Consider the following 14,802-nt stretch of genomic DNA (forward strand, 5'->3'; position numbering starts at 1 on the left):
ATTGCGTGACTACTTCATTCGTGACCAAAGTGTCGGCCAACGTTTATTTACATCCAAGTTTGATAAGCTGATCACTTTGGCTGTCATCTCATGCGCGTCGCTGTAGATGGGTTCTAGGGAAGAGAAGAAAGTTATCATAGTAGGAAAATACTGCGTTGGGAAAACCGCCCTGATAGAAAGGTTTACAACGAACAGATTTAACGAGCTTTCATCGTACGAACCCGTGAGTATAGTTTCCAGCTTGACAACGGGTGTGTTGCAGTATAATGTGATGGATCGAGAGTTTTGAAGCTTATTTCTCTTTCAGCTCAGGAAGTGAATACATCATTTGAATTCAGCTACAATTTGATGTGACTCCTGATTCATCCAGTTTCTAAAGGTCTTTAGATTCTCAAATGCATATTTCGAATTCGCTATCTGTGATACACTTGTTGTGATCACTCACATTCTATACGTACTTGATATCGTTTTCCCCAATGGTGAATTTATGTGAAAGTGCAAAAACCCAGTATCCACACTTAAATTCTGTCGAAATTCCTTCACCGTCGTGTGAAAGCTCTCTCGCTACCCTGCGAGCAGAGATCCCTTTGATCTTAGTAGAAAAGTCGGAAAGAGGAAGAGAATTTTCAAGTAAGATCGAAATATGACTTAACAGAATGGCTTGCCAGAAAATATAAGCAACGGGGAGGTCAAGAATGGAGTCGATCGGCACTGATTACAAATTACAGTTTTGATAAATAAATTATTTATTCTGTAGGAAAGTGAAAGCAGTTATGAAAACAAACTGTTGGATGAGGGGGAGAGAGGAGGGGAGAGAGAGAGAGAGGGAGAGAGAGAAAGTGCAGATGATATCACAGATCATCAGAGCCAAGACGGACTCTCTTTAATTTAGGTCTTGTCGAATCTTGACTTACTGGAAGCCGATGACGTCGTTTCAACGAGCCAGGCCGCTCGAGGACAAATAGTCTCTCTGAACATACTGTTGTCAACGATCTATTGTCTCTTCTACATTGTTTTCTTTAATTAAAGTTTCAAATAATGGTCGAAAATTATTCGAAAAAATTTCTGGTTCAGTTCCTTTTTCTTATCTATGCATTTATTTGTTCATTTATTTATCTACTTATTTGTTGTTGACCCTGTTTTCGATTCTTTTAGAAATTTTTTAAATATATATCTAGTCACCACGCAGTCCTAGATATTCAAAAGAGTCAGTTTGCCGCTCACATGGACTTTCCTCCCTAACTGTGGCCAGAAATGAAACGAAAAACTGTACCTGAGAAGTGTCCAAACCGCACTTGCCAAAGAGCTCAGAGAAATACCATAATCTCATTTTGGGGGAGAAAAGACTCTCTGAAACTGTTCACATTATTGAAAACGTTTGCAAAACCGGAGATTAAGCAAGATCGTACTAAATCTCAAACAGAAAAATGTGCAGAAGTTATGTAAAATCAAACGAAATTGCATTTCTTGCCTGAATTTGAAAACAGGGCTGAATGAAAAACTTGCGCGTTAGGGTCAAATTTCGTTTGGCGAAAGTTCCATTTCCGGCGAACTCATGTTTATACTTTTACCCTTTGCAGACAATAGGGGCGGCGTTTGTGGCGAAGAAAGTGACCGTGGGTAAAAAATACGTCACTCTTGGAATATGGGTGAGCCAATCTTTATCACAACATGAGTCACCGTTTTCCAGCTATGAAAATTTCTATACTCCTATGCAGATTGTCTGGCAGTAAACTTTCTGACGAAATTTGATCAGACCCAAAAAACATCCATACAGAAATGCAATAAATTTTAGCCGTAAAAACTTTTGATGACTACGGCACGCTTAGTTAAGTATGATTTAGTCATTCGCTTAATATCATTATGTAACATTTATTTACCATTTGAATTCAAAGTCCAAACTTGTTTGTGTACGTGAAGCTATCGTGATGAGTTTCCAAATTTGACTGTCTCTTCTAACTTCAATTAGTGGATGAGCTTTGTTTGTCTACTGACCTTGCTTTGGACCCACAAGAAACTTCTTATTTTGGTTTACGTTGGTTAAATTAATCTCGCTGAGGTACAAAAAGTCATCTCCGTGATTACTTTGGCAACAGTGTCACCAAAAGCAATTAATGTGGCCGTGGAACTCTTGTTTCCACTTTCTACCTAACAGGCCTTACTGGATAAGTCGCTTTTATGACTTTTATTCCACCAGTCGGTTAGGAAACGCATGGAAAAGTTAGGTGTTAAATAAATATAATGTTAAAAACCTCAGAGATTAATGCCAAGCAAACAAAGCATGGGTTTGCCTAGACTTCCAACGCAAACCGTTGGAACCGTCCTATCTGGCGACAGGGAGTTGATCTGTATGGATATTTGAGAGTTTTCAGTTGCCCTCGTCGTCGTCTCATAGGTTTGGGTGACATACATGTATCAGGGGCTCCTACATACTCACGTAAACTCTCATTTAATAGCTTTGGTTTCTGTGATATTTCGGTTTATCTGAGAGTTCTTCAAGCCACTTTTTCATTTTCTAATAGCCTTCAATGCCCTCTCAATTACGTAAGAATCAATAGACAACATTGTAGATTTGTAGATTCATTTATATATACTCGAAATTTATGGAGCTTGTCAGGCACCTAGCTTAGATAGCTAATGAATCGAGTAGAAAATAAATGAAATATAATACTAAAAAGTTACAATAAAAGTTCAGAGATAAAAAGTAAAATATAAGGTTAACTAATTAATTAATTAATTAATCAACCAATTAATAACATTATAAATACACTAATATAGCTATATATATGTTACTGACAAGATAGGATACTAAAACTACATAGCATTTTCCATTCACTCTTCCGTCTTTATTTAGGACACCGCAGGCTCAGAGCGGTTCGAATCAATGACTACGTTATACTATCGTGGAGCTGAAGCTGCCATCATTTGCTACGGTAAACGCACTTTTGTTTACTTAAGGTTATTACGATGGTAAATATTACATAGATTTCTCACTGACTCTCTACACTTGTCCAGTTCTTAAGGCCCAGCTAATCAGCATCCGTGTGTTTATTATCGTTTGCACATGTTCTAGATGTATGCGACTACTCTAGCTTTGAAAAAGCCAAGTTTTACGCAACAGAAGTTCGCCAAAATAACGAGGTATGTGAGTACCACCTTATCCTCCAATTCCCCTCGCGAAACCGAAAATAACGGCTAAAAATGAAAAACAAGGAAGTTTGAACACAAAGGACATTCAATACAGCAAGGAAATGCAAGGATCTATTTGTTAAGTTCTTTGTTCTACGGTCTTGTAGTGTTCTTCGTTAACAAATTTGAATGAATTGTAAAATAAAGTCATTCTTGGCAACGTTGCACTTCCTTGACGCGTTATTCTGGACTGGTGGATGGTCGGACGGAGGAACATGGAGACTAAGAACCCGTGTATGACCAACTGTGATATTGTTGTTGTAGAGTTGTGGGCTTTATCTGTGCGGAACAAAGTGTGACTTGGTAAGTTTCGGCGGCAGAAATAGAGAAGTTACCAGGGACGAGGCAGAGGATTACGCCCAAAGTGAGTTTTTGAGCTTTTAATTCCCTTGCAATCTAGATTGGTGAAATCTTCGTCTCTGGTTAAAAAATAATTTGCGATTCTTGGCTTAACTTAACAACGAAAGACTTATTATTACGTATATGTTGTAGTTCAATTTTATCCTTGGTTCAAATTTTATTTTCCTTTGTTCTCGGTCATGTTAATGTATGATAATGAGCTTGAAAGAAAGGAAAATAAAATTTGAACCAAGGATAAAATTAAACTACAACATATACATCGGCCAGATTCTTTATTTATTTGAGTTACAGTGGACCAGAAGAAGTCAGGGGTCTGGGTATTATTCTGTTCTTCTGGGTTTTACTCGTCATATTTCCACCGATTTACTTTCATTACCTCTGACACTTACCCAATCTTCCCAGAAATCAATGCAAGGAAAGTAATCGCGACGTCAAGTAAAACGGGAGAAAACGTCAGTAAGTACATAACGAAATACTTGTTGTACACTAATTAATTGATAGATTGATTGATTTATAAATCGATTAACTGAATGATATATTGATTTCTGATGTGATTTATTGATAGACTACGAGAAGTCCCTCCTTTTCGGCTAAGTTCGTCGTGCGAGGAAAAAATAAATAGGAAAAAAAATTGATGTTGGCACGCTGCGGAGAATTCTTGGAGTGGCGCCGATGCGACGGACTTCGTCGAAAAGGAGGGACTGCTTGTAAGCTAATTCATGGATTGATTAACAAATAGATTTATCGCTTCATTGACTGATGGTCAAACTGTTCGATGGATTTTATTTTTCATGTTTACCAGCCGAACTCTTCTCGATGATAGCAAAGGACTTGCTGAAGAAAATACCAACAGGTGAAAAAATTAAGAAGATTCAGAAAATAAGGCCAAGTTTTCATTAACGGACGCATTCCGTCTTCCGTTGATTGAATATTTTGCTGCAAAAAAAAACGGCTTTTTTCAGGAAAACAAATTAAGGTAACCTTACAGGACATAACTGCACGGTAATCTAGAACTGATTTGCGGTAATTCGGTTCCTGTGTAAACATAATTGGGTTTGGAAACAATTTCAGTTACAATAGACACGATTACTTATGCTCTTATCCTCATGCACCTGTTTTCTTTTCACGGACTGAATAAGTTCCGAAACTATTCTTGGTTGAGTTCACTAAATGATTGCAGTAAGCACCCCGGCAGTCCTTTAATTCCCTTTCCAGACGCGGTTTGGTAAGTTGTTGAGGAGGTAATGGTGAAAAGTGTTTTGATGAGAGCTTTCTTTGGTGTTTTGTAGAAAATTCAGTACCTTCCCACCAGTTTGGATTACATGAACCCACACAAAACGCTAAACCATTTTGTGGATGTAAAGGATGAGCAAGTTACATCGTCACCATGGAGACATGATTGTCTCAAGAGAGTAGAGGCCTCTTAACATTGCTGTCCAGGGGGAGCTAATGAGAACTTTGTCCTAAAGATTAGAGTTGCTTGTTGCAGGCGTTTGCTCATTTAATAAATGCGCGATGGGATCGACAGAGTGGAGCGAAACAAACTCGCTGTTTACTAATCAAACGCCTGGAAGAAAGCAAAAGATGGAATAGGCGATAAAAGAATTTAGCGTGAAAGAGAAGAAAATAACCACACTACGAAGTTAATTTTGATTGATTTATTCCTTGCTCTCTTAAACAGACCTAGCTTTGTAACCGATTTTTACATCCATGCCAAAAATCAGTAGGAGTGCAGTTATGAAGGAGTTTGAGGCGAATAAAATAACTACGTAGATGAATTAACGAACGAACAAATGGATTAATTGGATTTTGGATCTCTTACACTTTTCAATATCCGGGACACTGGTAGAGAAATACTAGAAATAGCAAAGCAAGAGGGTCACGGTTCCTGTGACAGTGACAGCACTCGGGAAAGATTAACGCTAACACGTTTTTCTATCGGAATGAGAATTTAATGGATTTGAAAAAAAAAACAGTTTGAAGAAGCTTTGGTATAACTGAAGGGTAGTATCATAAAAAAAAAAAGCATATCTGCGACAAACAGTAAAAAATTTCAAATGTATATAAATGCTAGGAATTCTATGTACATATCCACGACTATTACTGTTGAAACTGTTGTGATTTCAAGTCATTAAATTTCACAAATCATGCAACGTTGGTGTGGCAGTTTACGATGATGCTTAAATGGCTCACGCAACGTTTTGATAGAAATTCGTTCGTCGAATGTTCTCAAACAATAACATCGCGATTCCACTGCTTCAATGCCACAATTTTGCGATTTTGAAAAATGGATGGATGCAAGGCGGCACTCTCAATGCAAAGGAGCCCTGCGCGATGAAATACGTTATATGTAATATTGTTTATTTAAATTTCTTTCCCTTTTTCTTGCCAGCAGCAAATTTCTTTTTCTTGCTCGGCATTCTGATCTCCTGACTGTCTTCTCTTTCCTCCAAGGGCCTCTTCTTTTTCTCTTGTAACTCTCGGAGCTCCTAAATGAGAATAGGAAGAATCAAAGTTACTCAGAGAAAAACGAGATCCAGGAGGAGGTGCACAAGATATGCCAAGGGTCCACTGACTCTGGGACTGCAATGAGCAACCCCTACGAAGGGTGAAATTCAAGGCCGGTTATTTACAAGAGGCCTAACCCAAACCGCTGTTCCACGCAAGCAGAGGGGCCTCAGGGATTAATTTAATTTAATTTAATGAATTGAAGGTCCTTCCACTATTAGCTTTAGGCTCTCTTGACGGTGTTCCCAAAAATAAATGTTCAGGTAATAGGTTCGGCTAAATTAAGGATGGCTTAAAACGCGGATTTGTTAAACAACGGCTAAACTTTGTTTAAATAACCGGCCATTAGTGTTCAGCCAACACACTCTTTATTCTTACCAAATTTTGATGTCACCCGTGTTCTTTTACGGCACAGCCGAACAGCAAAATGGAACCTACTCGTTAAACTGTACATACATGTTACATACAAACACGCTTGAATGTATGGAGACGAATGTGAGGGAAATCTTACCATCTTAGCGTATCTCTGTGCCTCCGTAACTCGTTCCATCAGTAACATGACTTCCTCTTCCACTGTCGGATAGAGAGGTAGTTTTTTGCCTATAAGCTGCTCGATTCGTTGATATAATTCCACGTCATACCTGTAAATAAAACAAGGACTTCTTAGCTCTCCATTAAATCATGGAGTGGAAAGAGAAGGGAAGATAAAACAACTAAAAAAAAAAAAGGAAAAAAAAAGAAAAAGCTCACGTTTCCTCGTCCGTTACATTTTTATAGGAATACTAACCCTTGGTAGCTTACATTGCACTTTGTTACGACACTCTATCTATACAGTTCGAGATACATAGAAACAATTCCATCCATTCGCGAGGATTAAAGGAAATTGAGGACTAACTTACTGAGTGACGAACGTGATAGCGCGTCCAGACCGACCAGCTCTGGCTGTTCGTCCAACTCGGTGAATATAATCCTAAAGAAAAAGAATATGAATGAATGAGAGTAAGAGCCTTGTTATCAACTTGACATGATAGTTAGCAAGAACTTCCAGAAACAAATGTACGGTACCTTGCCGGGAATGGGTAGATACGATACGAAACAATCACAGGGAGATGGCTGCACTAAGTTTGATATTTCAACTTTCCCAGTGATTGTCGTAAATTATTCTCTTAAATTTGCTGGAGATGTGACATTATAACCCTCCGATTACCAAGATCTCATCATAGTAATTCTCCTTACTGTCTGCCAAACAATTCTTATAATATTGGATCGGAAATTTTGGTTTTAAGCCAACTAATAATCCCCTAATTGATGTACATTTTATCATTATTATTGTAATTATTATTATTATTATTATTATTATTATTATTATTATTATCATTATTATTATTATCATCACTTGTTTGCTTGATATTGTATGGATGTTCTAAGGGTAAATTCAGTCTTGATCGCTCATGGAAGTTGACCAAACGGGTTAAAAGCTGAACTGGTTTTAACGCGGCCCCATTCAACAAGTTGTTTCCTACTAATAGATATGACAGCCTCCACTTAGCTTTATAAAGGGTTTTGTCCTTGGACATTATTTGCTACTCAAGAGTTTTCCCTAGAAACCGTTTGCCTCTCGAAACAGAGAATATCGCGGACAAAATTCTAAGCATGTTTTAAAGGCAAGTGAAAGAGGCTACTATTTCCATACATTTGTACCTTAGAATGAGTTGGTATATCAAAATTAACGACAACGTCCACATGTGGAATGTCCAGACCCCTGCTGGCGACATCTGTGGCGATCAGTATTGAACGGTCTTTAGACTTGAACTTGTTCAAGGCACCAAGTCTTTTTGACTAAAAAATGGAAAAACAAAATACTTCTGAGCTTCAGTCACCCGATCTCTGTTAACAAATACCGGTAAACGCATTAAACTATTCATAGAAGCTATTCATTAAACTATTCATAGAACTATTCATAGAAACAACCTCATTCATCCCCAGAAGGGGGGGTTTTTACAACAGTGTACTGGCTTACAATCGTGTGCTTGCTTACACAACTACATTATACCACTGCCTATAACACATCTTACTGCCGTCTGTTTAGCCTTAACCCTTTAACTCCCAGAGGTGATTAACATTTAACTTCTCCCGGTAATTTCCATACATTATCCAGAAAAAAAGTAATGAGAATACTCAAAATAATAAGGTAAAAATTATTATCTCGATCTAACACCAAATTCTTGTCACTAATTAACAAGGAAATGTGTAGCAGCCACAGGAGAGAATTAAAAATAATCAGATTTTGGGAGATGAAGGGCTAAGGCACCTTTCCTAGCCACAGCTTCCTATTACACCATTGTAGATTTCAAACTCTCAGTTTGAAATCTGCACATTTAATATTCTTATTGTTAGAATACAGTTACTGTCTTTGATACCTGAGTCATTTGTCCATGAAGAGGCACCGCCTGGAGACCAAGATTTCTCAGCATCAGTGTCACCCTTAAAAAAATAAAAAATCCAATAATGGATGTCTGTATTAGACAAGAGTTTGGGCATTTAAACAGTTTGGCATTTTAACAACAGAATCCAACTTTTCCATACTGTTCTCTCTACAGAATAATATTTGTTTAACGATCAAGAGCTTCTTTTTTAGTTGACGATCATTTCCTTTGTTCTGATAATGTTAATCTAGCAATATATTGTAAGGAGAAATTAGATTCCCATCACTCTTAGAGGTCAAAAGGTTACTTACCTTTGCACATTGTTACATGTGCCGCAAAACACCATGAAACTGTTTCCAGCCAGTTCATTGAGGACAGATACAAGATAACAGTCCTATGGGAAAAAAAAAAAAAAAAAAAAAAAAAAGGAATCACACCTTCAAAGACGAACAGGACTAACAGTAGGAAGAAGAATTATCAGGTAGCAGAATATTTGGAACAAATGAGCATTTCAGCATTAATCTCACAAAAATTGTCAGTGTCCTCAATAAGAATCAGATTAGGTGACAAAGGAGTACGCTGGAGAAATTATGAGCTGCTCTCTCATGGGGGTCAAAGTGTTGAAGGAATCAATGGCACCTCATCACAGATCCTTGTCCAAAGTGGATTCATCAATGGCACCAGAGGCATATTCCTTACCTTAAATTTGTTTGGTATAAACAAATAACTCTGTTGTAACTTGTCCACAGTGGTATATCTTAAATGAGAAGGAAATTCTGTTATCTGAAGCTATCAATAGTACATTTAGTGTCCACAACGCTACTTGATAATAGCTACTTTGTAAACAAACAGAGTGCACCAAACAGGTATGAACAACACTCACTTTGTTGCAACTTCAACTTTGACTGGACTTTGTAAAGAAGCTCTTTGAAGCTTTTGAACCTGTGACAAAATTCAAGTGAATCAGATTTATAAACTGCAGTAAGCAGAACGTGCCTAATAACATAATGCTTTTCAGGCTGTACCAATGTAATTTTCCCATTAAACATTACTGTTACAGTTGCAGAAAAACAAAAGAAATTCTACCTCAATTAAATACAACAGTACTTCAGTTTGAAATTATCTTTTTTCTCCTCTTTTTTCAATCTACTCCCTTCCAAAATAATAATAAAAAAAAAAAACCAGATTGTACAGTGTTCCAAAGAAAATGACAGCTGATTACAAAACTCTTTAGTCACAATTATTAATATACTTTTCACAGGTAACTATTACTATTTTATTACTATAAATAAAGAATATCTGTCACCTTTTTTGTCATAGTTGCAGAGTATAAATAAGTTCTTCTCTCTCTGGGAATTATCTTCAATATCTTGTCCACCTAAAGTTCAGCAAATGTGAGACTCTTTGTTCAACTTAATATCAATTTCCTCTTCTCAGACCCATTAGGCACCTTACACAGTCAAGATGGCAATGCCAAGGGAATTGGTGATTAAAAAAGTGGAGTCACATTATTTTTAGTAAGAATTTTGCAAATTGCTGGATATGTTTAAGGTATGTGATTAGCAATGAGTTCCAAAAGGAAACTTAAATAATTTGCTATCAATACTTCTGTTCTCAAATCACCGAGTCTTAGTGTTTTCACTTTGTTTTCTAAGGATGGGTAGGGAATGTACAAAGTTTTAACATGCATGTTGTTTGTTTTGCTACATCCTTGTTGTCATCGCCATGTTTTATTTGCTTAAGGTCGCTAATATCAGGGCTATGGTCCAACAGTGCCCAGTGGTCCCTCGCCACCTTACTTTTGCGCATGGGTGACTGGGGAATCTTAGTTCTTTTAAATTAATAGAAGATGCTAGGCACCCTGGATTTCACATTATCAGAGCACTGGGCTGCCTTCAATTTTCCCTAGAGCACAGCCTAGGAATATCAATAGCCCATTTCCGAATTACCCTTGGCCTCTTTTCAAAACGAGGTCTGGTGCTCAACCATTCTTGTGAAAATGAGTTCAATTTGCATGTGAATGAAAACTTATTATCATATGAAAGGATGAGCACCAGGACTCGTTTTGAAAATGAGGCCAAGGGTAATTCAGAAATGGGCTATTGTAAAATCAATTTTTTCTCTAATTTCTTCATGTCAACAATACGTAAAGAAGAAAGCAATATAGCTTTACTGAAAGCAATAACCTCGTTCAATATTTTAACTGACTTAAATAAAATTAATTAGAGGACCACAAGTTTACTAGTTTCAGTAACTGTTCAGTGCTACCCTCTTGAATAAAGTGTATTATTTTAATAGGGACAAAACAAGCAACAACATGCATTACCACATGTCAAAAAACCAATAAATGTAAAGAAATACAGATTCCAAGGCCAGTTTCTGTTCCAATCCAAGAGCCTACAAAAGGTTGTATTAACAAAGATAATGACACAGTTGTTGCACAACCGGACTAATTCCTTTTCTATCATTTCTTTTACAAACCTCTTTTTCAAAATCAAGATTTAATATCCTATCAGCTTCATCCATTATCTATAAATACAAAAGAGAGAATTAGCAAAGATCACCTTTTAAAATTTGTGTCCCAATTAATTGTAGACCCTTTTAGGTAAGGAGATTAGGAAAAACATTGTGGGTGGGGGTAAACTTGTATCAAAAGTAACTGGAGTTAGCTTAAGTTAAATATGTTGAGATTGAATAAGGCAAAGCAAGGGGATTGTTCAACAATATTCACTGAGCCTGAAGTAAATAATTGTTATAAATAAATATAATGGCTTTGGTGCTTTTGACTTCTGATGTAAATATTTGTTTTGACGCTGAAACCTTTCTGTTTCAATTGTTTCCATTGGTCACATCAAAATAAAGAGCCAGTTTCTACTTGAAATTAACAGGTTAATCCACAAAAACTTTGTATCCTTCTTTTGAGAAGTGTTACACCAAACTTATTAGCACCTTTTGTGCTCTACGGAATTGAATTTTCGTTATTTTGTTTATTGGTTCTCTGGTAACACTGACAAAAATGCAAGGCAGCTATTTTGAAATTTAGTACTTTCACTGTATTCACCTTGCACAAGGTGATCATGGCAAGATAGAACGTAATCCTCGACCAGTCAGAGTGCAAGCATCTCTATAATCACTGGAGCAGTTGTAATAAACAACGATAATCACCTACCAGATATTTCAGAGTTCTTAAGTTAAATCCTTTTGTGTTTTCTAGGTGATCAATAAGCCTTCCTGGTGAGGCTAAAAAATAGAAATTTGTCAGAGTCTACTTCCTCCCAGAGGAAATAAATGTCACAAACAACAAGAGCAACTTATAACAGGTACAGAGTGTAGATGAAAAAATTAATAAAAAATAATTGTACATTATAGATCTCTGGTTTTAACTCATTCACTATTTTCTGTCAAATCTGGTAGGACAATTTATCTTTTGAGGTAACAATTAAAAACAAATAAAAAACAGCAGTTTTGGTTTTCTGGTATTCTAAAACATAATGGAGTATTCTCCCTTATTTTATGCATGACAAGTGAAATAAATGTTCAAACTGGTACAGCAATCCTTTTACATGTTTAAAATTTAAGAAAACCAAATGATTTTTTGACAATAATAGAATTACTGCTGACAGCTAATTTCAACATCTTCTGGCTAAAAGAACATCCTCAAATTTCACAGTTACCCTTAAAAGTTTGCTTCACAACCAACTATTAATCTTTGGACAATCTTACAGCTTTAGACATCACCCTTTGATAAATCAGCGACTTGAAGAGTTTCAATTAATATACCAGGATTCATACCCTTTTTCACACACAAATTTTAAGGATTTCTCCTAGACTTTTCCCAGACTCAGACTGATTTTTCCAGGACTTCAAATTTCACCTTAAACCCTTTCATTCGAAGATTTAAAAATCAGTTCTCCTGACAGGCTACATACATTTCTTAGAATGCAAATTCTAAATTCACAAAAATGACAAAATAAAATTTCAGGACTTTCCAGGTTTTCCTGGGCCCATATGAACCCTGATATACACCAAATCGAAGTATGGCATCCAATTTGAATTGCCATTGTTCTGGACTCACTAGCCTCAACTTCACATGGAAATAGAAAAGGATTGTCACATGTGCGAGAGGCTAGTGAGTCCAGAACAATGGCAATTCAAATTGGACTCCATATTTTGATTTGGTGTAGACATGCATTTCAAGTAGTTACTGACAAAAATGTAGTTACAAAGAAGGCACTTTTTTATTACCTATAATAATATGTGGCTTTTTTGCCAACATGAGAGCTTGTGACATCATATCAATTCCACCAACTATCACAGCTGCAGAGAATTATAATATGTAATTTAGTCACACCTTGCTGATATCAAATACTCAAAAACCATGTGGTAATTAGCTCAAATATAAAAGCCCTTTTCGATTGAGTGTTCCAAAACCAAAACCAGAGTTATAACAACAACCAGTCCGAAGAAAGGAAAAACCTTTACAAACCAATAAGAACTCAAACTAAAACTAAGTAATGATAATGATAATAATAATAATAATAATAACAATAAAATAACAAATATAATAATAATATATTTAACTGAGGTAAACCCATCTGCTGAAGCTGTTATAGAAGGGTACCCTGGGAAACTGAAAAATCTTTTAGCAATGGGGCAATTAAAAAATTGCCCAAACAGCAGGAAAACTCTGGTGGCCAACGAAGTCATGCTTGGTTTTAGTTCTGTATCTAATTGGTTAAGAAAGTGGCACAAGTTTTTTTTGACCAGTCACAGAGCAATGTTAAGCAAAATCAATGCAGTCCTAGATAATAAATTGCAAAAGCTCACCACACTTCACTCCAATAGTTGCTCCTAATGCTTCAAACTGTTCAGAAATTTGAAATGCCAGTTCTCTGAATTCATATAAAAAAAAACAAACAAACAAATAGAGAAAGAGAAAAAATTTCTGAGTCTCCATGAAGAATCAAGCTTCAGACCTTCAGATTCCATGCACTGATGCTCTACCACGGAGCCACAGAGACTCTAAGGTGAGCAAGGCTCATTATCATCTTTCTTATTGTGTTTACAAAATTTACCATTTTCTTATTCTATTCACAAATTAAAGCAATACAATATTTATAAAATAACCATCAAGTAAAATTCTGTTATCACTGATTGAAACACAAAAAAACATGAAAACCAAGAGCATACCCTTGAAAATTCCCTTCACATTACTTCACTTACAATAATTATAAATAAACTTTAAAAAAGTAGATTCACCAAAGCATATGAAGTCAGAAAATAAATAGGATTTGAGAAATATCAATCAATCAAACCTTGTTGGTGTTAGAATAAGGGCATACAATCTCTGTGGATTTTCAAGTAATTTCTGAAGAACTGGAAGAGCAAATGCTCCTGTCTTTCCAGAGCCTGTTTCTGCTAAACCAATAATATCGTTGCCTGCGAAAAAGAGTATAAGAGAATTCAAAGCATTTTTAAAGTATTAAGAATGGAAATTGCTTTTAAATCCCTGCCAGTTTTTTCAGTGCAAGTAAAATTGATCAAGTCGACACTTTCAACTGTGTGGCCAGAGGAACAAGTGCATGCTGTTTTACCTTATGGAATACATTACGTCATACCCCCAAGGTGTGTCCCTTTCTCAATATCAAACAGTTATGTTGTTTCCTCTCTACTAACACAGGCCATCAACGTAAGGTGTTTAATCCATATTGCTACTTCACCCCTCTAGCTAGCTGACAAATATTTCCTTGTAAATCAAATACAAGAATTTGGTGTAAGATCAAGATAAAAATTTTTGCCTGAAAAGTTTGATTATTCTCACTTCCTGGAGAGGTCACATATTAATCAATTCTGGGAGTTCAAGTGTTAAACAAAAAGGCCATTAAGAGAAGAATTCAAATTCGAAGATCCTCGACTGGGATTGATAACGAAACAAGAAAATTCGATTCTGAATTGCCTATCTTTTATAAGCAATCTGCACCAAATAAAATATTCTTGAAATATTGGAAAATTTTACAGATCATTACCCTGTAAAGCAACTGGAATAGCTTCTCTTTGTATCTTTGTGGGTGACTTCCATCCCAGCTGTTGGCAAGCTTCACACAAAACATCGACAATTCCCTGATGAAAACATCAAAGGCCAAATTACTAAGCTTCATTTAAGATGCTGTAAAATGTGTAATTATTACACCTCGTTACCAGCGATTTGAAAGTAACGTCTTCCCCATCTTTATTAATTTCGTCTTCGACGGTCGCCATTTTGAAACTTTCAGACATGTGAGAATAGCTGTGTAACCAGGTCAAGTAGGCACCAGGCAAC

At 36.3% G+C, this 14,802-nt stretch overlaps 2 protein-coding genes across 3 annotated transcripts; one reads left to right on the top strand and one right to left on the bottom strand.

The window, feature by feature from the left end:
- The first annotated feature begins 2 nt into the window (after positions 1 to 2).
- LOC111333999 (ras-related protein Rab-24) lies at positions 3 to 5,702 on the top strand. 2 transcript variants are annotated; one of them, XM_022939675.2, is made up of 8 exons: positions 3 to 223; positions 1,581 to 1,649; positions 2,855 to 2,933; positions 3,074 to 3,141; positions 3,454 to 3,553; positions 3,952 to 4,005; positions 4,352 to 4,402; positions 4,839 to 5,702. In XM_022939675.2, exons 1-8 carry the CDS (start codon positions 107 to 109, stop codon positions 4,916 to 4,918), a joined length of 618 nt encoding a protein of 205 aa, XP_022795410.2. In that variant the 5' UTR covers positions 3 to 106; the 3' UTR covers positions 4,919 to 5,702. The 2 variants fall into 2 exon arrangements, with proteins under 2 accessions (XP_022795410.2, XP_022795411.2); XM_022939676.2 differs by lacking the exon at positions 1,581 to 1,649.
- A 197-nt stretch (positions 5,703 to 5,899) lies between these two features.
- On the bottom strand, positions 5,900 to 14,784 carry LOC111333998 (putative ATP-dependent RNA helicase DDX47). Its single transcript, XM_022939674.2, has 16 exons — positions 14,682 to 14,784; positions 14,510 to 14,603; positions 13,799 to 13,922; positions 13,311 to 13,375; positions 12,729 to 12,800; positions 11,653 to 11,723; positions 10,965 to 11,012; positions 9,790 to 9,861; positions 9,367 to 9,425; positions 9,183 to 9,240; positions 8,795 to 8,877; positions 8,478 to 8,541; positions 7,759 to 7,896; positions 6,957 to 7,027; positions 6,569 to 6,698; positions 5,900 to 6,038 (listed from the first exon to the last, which is right to left on the bottom strand). Exons 1-16 carry the CDS (start codon positions 14,757 to 14,759, stop codon positions 5,910 to 5,912), a joined length of 1,356 nt encoding a protein of 451 aa, XP_022795409.1. The 5' UTR covers positions 14,760 to 14,784; the 3' UTR covers positions 5,900 to 5,909.
- Between the last annotated feature and the right edge of the window lie 18 nt (positions 14,785 to 14,802).

The sequence above is a fragment of the Stylophora pistillata genome, chromosome 10 (assembly GCF_964205215.1).
Source record: "Stylophora pistillata chromosome 10, jaStyPist1.2, whole genome shotgun sequence".
Classification (NCBI taxonomy): domain Eukaryota; kingdom Metazoa; phylum Cnidaria; class Anthozoa; order Scleractinia; family Pocilloporidae; genus Stylophora; species Stylophora pistillata.